At 32.3% G+C, this 5,272-nt stretch overlaps 2 protein-coding genes across 2 annotated transcripts; one reads left to right on the top strand and one right to left on the bottom strand.

Moving 5' to 3' along the window:
• EIN_002530 (rhogef domain containing protein) lies at positions 1 to 1,416 on the top strand (the record flags this gene model as incomplete). The annotated part of the gene is made up of 1 exon (XM_004184216.1): positions 1 to 1,416. A coding segment is annotated over one exon (1,416 nt), but the record flags the coding sequence as incomplete, so codon positions are not given.
• Positions 1,417 to 2,128: 712 nt separating this feature from the next.
• EIN_002520 (protein serine/threonine kinase, putative) lies at positions 2,129 to 5,098 on the bottom strand (the record flags this gene model as incomplete). The annotated part of the gene is made up of 1 exon (XM_004184215.1): positions 2,129 to 5,098. The coding sequence occupies one exon, from the start codon at positions 5,096 to 5,098 to the stop codon at positions 2,129 to 2,131; it is 2,970 nt and encodes a 989-aa protein (XP_004184263.1).
• Between the last annotated feature and the right edge of the window lie 174 nt (positions 5,099 to 5,272).

Raw genomic sequence — 5,272 nt, 5'->3', positions numbered from 1 at the left:
AAAAAGCCCAAAATATGTCCCCCAGAGGACCTCTCAACCGTCTTTTTGGGCTTCGACGACGTCTTTAGAATTAATGAAAAGCTCTTACAGGACCTCTCCAATTTGATGAACCACGTCAACCACAAAAGTCTCGATGCGGATTTGGGAGAGGCGCTCTCGGAGTTTGTTCCGCTCCTTTCGAGCTACAAAATGTATGTTGGGCACAGCGAGACGCAATTTGCAGTGTTGGACAAATTGGAAGCCAAAAAGCAGTTTAAAGAGCTTTTGGTGGCTCTCCAGTCGAAAATCACTGTTGGGCACGCACTCAATTTGCGGGCGTATTTGATCACTCCCGTGCAACGCTTGCCAAGGTATAAACTCCTTTTGGAGGACTTAATTAATCACACGCCAGAAGACCATTTGGATCTTAAACGACTTAAAAAGGCTTTAGAGAAGGTCAAGGAGATCAATGTGAATATCAACAAGTCGGTTGATGTGACGAGTCGACAAGTCAAGTTGGTAGAATTAGCGAAGAAACTTAAAATAGTTGATTTAGTGCAGGCGGACAGATATTATGTGAGAGACGACGAGATGATATTCATATCGAATCGAGGGAAGGAAAAGCGCCACTTTTTCTTATTCAACGATCGACTGGTAGTGACGAAGTACGCCGATTTCAAAATCAAATTTGACGAGAAGCTGTGTCGTGTGAATATCGAAGACGACTCGGACCAAAGCTTCAACGTGTATTCGGCGATGTTAAGTTTTGAAGTGCTGTGTACATCAGAGGAACAGAAGAGGGAGTGGGTGAACAAAGTCGTTGAATTGATAGCGAAGTTTGACACGAGTTTAAGTCGGAAGAAGGAGAAGATCGAGTACGCGCCACTGTGGCTTCCGAGTGATATTGAGAAGTGCCAGATCTGTGGGAAGAGCTTCAATTTTATGAATAGAAAACAGTTTTGTATTCACTGCGGGTTGTGTGTGTGCAACGGATGTTATAAAGGGCGATTTGTGTTCAACGGAGTGAATAAGAGAGGGTGTGACAGATGTATGAAAAAGGCGCTGACAATGAACAAAATTGTTGTTGATGACGAAGTCTGCAGAAGAAAGTCGATTGTGATGAAGTCAAATAAAGAAGATAATATCATTCTAAGACTCGACGGAGTCGATCTCCAACGTATTCGCTCAAATGCAAACGCCAGAAAGAAGTTGCCGGCGTTCGAGAAGAAGAATGAAAACGTGAAAAAGAACGAGACGGAGAAGAGCGTGCAATGTGAAGAAGATGAAAACTTAAATCAGTTGCAAAATTCAGTCGAAAAAGATGAAAAAGAGGGACTTAAGGAGAAGACTGTTGACACAAGCAAACAACTCATTGTATCAGAAACACTCCCTACAGAAAGTCAAAACACAAATATCGAAAAAGTCGAAAAAAGCTGATGAATACCAACAATTGACATTTCATATTGTTTGATTGATTATATTAGTGTCTTCAAATATAACATTTTTTTGTTGATTACATATGATTGTTTTTTATGTCAAAAAGTTTAATATTATCAATAACGGACGTTTTTATTGATATTTAAAATATGATATTTTGAAAACTTAAAAATTTTTCGTTTTTTAACACCTTAAATAACAATAAACAAAATTCAAGTGGTCTAGAAATCGAAAAATCTCGAGTTTATATAATATTTATCTGGTTTTTTAAAGTTTATATTATGTGCATAACATTTCACAAGGCAAAAAGGAAATCATCTGAAATTGCTTATATATTTATGTATAAAAGGTCAATTCAAAAAAACAAGGGTATTATTTTAAAGTGATTTATTATACTTATATATCAATCGAATCTAAATTGTTTATATTTTTTAGTGTGTTGTAATACACATTTTAAATTTCTATCAATGAGTAAAGTATTTTTTAAACATTAAAAGTTTTTGATTTATTTTTAGTTCAGAAGTTAGTTAGCCCTTGATTTTATGTTTTTTCATCTAAAACATAAAATAATAATTCACGTTTTTAATATTTATTATAAAAATTTATTTTATATAAATCATTATACGATTCCTAAAGATTTTATTAAAAATGAATACATGAAAGATTGTTATACTTTATATTAAATTAATTCTAAACAACTTTATTTAATTTTTTATATTTGTGTGTAATTTTCGAGCAAGTTAACAATTTGTGATATTTCAATTCTGTCTTTGGGGTTTTGTTCCCACGCTTCTTTAATAATAATAAACAATTCCATATCTATTTCATTTGGCTTTTCCAACCTTTTCCCTTCTGTTACAAAATCTGCAATGTTCCACGAAAATTTAAATCTTTGTGGTGGATAGGCTGTGCACCATCCCAGACATTCATACATAGTAATGGCAAATGAAAATATATCTGCAGGCTTTTTATACTTCCCTCTTTTTAACACTTCAGGAGCCATATACACAGGAGTCCCAATTCCTTTCGTAAAAGTCATGTTAGTCATCAACATGTTAATGTTTCTACTCGACCCAAAATCTGTTAATTTTGCAATAACATTTTCGTTTATATCAAGTGAAAACACGAGAATGTTATCTGGTTTAACATCTCTATGTAATATCCCATTTTCATGTAAATAAAAGATACCTTTTGCGGCATTTAAACATATTTTTAGTCGTATTCCTTTTGATATTTCATTATTTCTATTCTTAATAATTAAATCTTGTAAAGACCCATATTTTGCGAACTCGGTAACCATACATTTCTTCAATGCAACAAACACAGCACCATAGAAATGGACAATATACTCACTTCTAAATTTGTCAAGCATTTCAACCTCTTTCATGAACTCCATCTTTGAATTGATATCTTCAAAATTTTTCATTCGCTTAATAGCAACAACATTTCCTCTGTATTTTCCTTTATAAACAACACCAAATCCACCTTCACCAAGTTTTTTCTCATTTCGCAATTCATCAGGATCAAGTCGAGTTGATAATACAGTTTCTCCTTTTACTGTAATTTCATTATAAACTTCCTCGCCTGTTTTGAGACTTTTTGATATGATCAAAATGTTTTCTTCAAAAACACAAGTAAAATAGGGTTTGACAAAAAGTTCAAATTCAGACGCATATCCTTTTTTCAAAGTAACAATTTCGGGGTTAAATCTCACTGAAAATTTTTCTCCTTGTGTTTTGGTAGAAAATTGGATTTTAAGTGTTCGTTCTGTTAAATTACCAACACATATCAATTCGCGGCTTTCGGTCAATATTGGCAAATTGCATTCATCTGCTATGAATTCAATTTCTTTGTTATTTACACAAACACCACCTTTTAAAGCAATAAACTCTATATTCGACTTGTTCATCTTGAATATTGTGCATTTCTTTTCGACTTCTTTTTTCCTTAATTTCTTCAATATTTTTTTGAAAATTATTCCAATTGTTGTTGCCAATATAATAAGCACAAACAATATAAAAAGAATAATTAATAAGATCACCCACCACACGGGAGACAAATCACAGAAAGTACCATCAACACTTGGTTTATGCCAAAAGGCACATTTGGAACATTTTGAAAAAGTGGAAGAAAGACAATTATCTAAAGAAGAATAATGGATACACATACCTCCAATTAAAATATAATCTTCAATACAAATATTACACACATCAAGTGACGTACACGTTGAACATTTTTCATTACATTTTTGACATTGGTTTTCTTTGTATTTATAAAAACCTTGCTGGCACATAGAACATCCATTTTGTGTTATTGGAGAAGCACACCCAAAAATAGAATTTTGAGGTAGACAGTCGCCATCAGATGTTTTATAATTGGTTATATTACATTCAGTGCACGTTTCTCCATTTACACACGTTGAACATTTTTCTTGACATTTATAGCAATTCAACCCAACTCGATAAAACCCGATTTTACAGCGATAACACCCCGAACCAGTAACCGAAAACTTCTTGCATGTTTCCTCCAATTCTTTATTTGGAACACATTTAAAATCGTTTACAAAATATCCATTTTTACATGTAAGGCAAAACGTACTGTTAAATAAACACGTCAAACAATTATCATCACACGTTTGACATGTATTAAAAGAATCAGAAAATGAGCCTGAAACACATCTGTGGCATCCTAAAGTGTCTTGGAATTGACAACTTGAATCATTGTAAAAAACACATGTATTATTTGTTGTGAGTACAAATTGTGTTTCACACAAAACACATTTATTATTGACTGTTAAATCACAATTTGAAATTGATGGAAAACACAACCCGTTCGTATCTTTGTGTGAATTTTCAGAATTACTACAAGAACTTTTAGAACATAGTTGATTTTCAATTATTAAGAATTCAATGTCACACTTTGTGATTTTATTAAATTCGCAATACATGCTGTTTTCATAAAACATGGAACATTTTTGACATAAATTATCTTTGACAAAATTATTTTTATCGCATGACAAAACACGGTCGTTACTATAAGTAACAATGTTTTTAGATACATCTTCACATTTCCCATCTTTGTTAATTACTCTTTCTTGTGGATTACAAAACTCACAAAAAGAAGTATTCCCCCAAGACTGACAATGTTCTGTGGGTTCAACACATTTCATATCTCTCTTTTCTTTCCCATCAATGCACTTATAACAGTCATTTCCATTACTTGCTTTACATGAGTAGTCTATCATGCATGTTCCATTTTTGTTCATGAAATTTGGTTGGCATTGGATGCATTTTTGTGTTGTATCTTCACAATAAATACAATTTTGGTCGGGACAACGTTCACATGTTTTGGATGTTGAATTACGAAATCCAAATGGACATCTAAGATATTCTAAACATATGAAAATATTGTTTTCCACTTGACCCATCATACAATAATTTTCATTTATATTAAAACCATTTACAGAAGCAATAACAACTCTTTTGTTAAAATTTGACAATAGAATTTCTTCGAGGTTTTTCGAATTTATAACAACCAAAAAGTCGTCCCGAACAACAATATATTTTAATCCATCAAAATACAAAACATTTGATTCAACTTCATTTAAATAATTGGTTTTTATTTTATTTGTTTCATATAAACTTGTTTGAACATTTTCACTGTTTATTATTAATTCCATCATATATAGTTGATCTGAAATTGCAATGTAACAATTCTCTCCTTGACAAGGGCAATACAATTCCAAATAATTTTCTTTGACGTTTTTAACGCCGTTTAGATGGCAAAAAACTGTTGTTGAAGTACCATATCTCAGAAGTTTTCTATTCATTAACAAAGTATATCCAAAGGAACATTA

The sequence above is a fragment of the Entamoeba invadens genome (assembly GCF_000330505.1).
Source record: "Entamoeba invadens IP1 unplaced genomic scaffold scaff_1105074724523, whole genome shotgun sequence".
NCBI lineage: Eukaryota > Evosea > Mastigamoebida > Endamoebidae > Entamoeba > Entamoeba invadens.
This window is presented reverse-complemented; position numbering and strand designations above follow the sequence as displayed.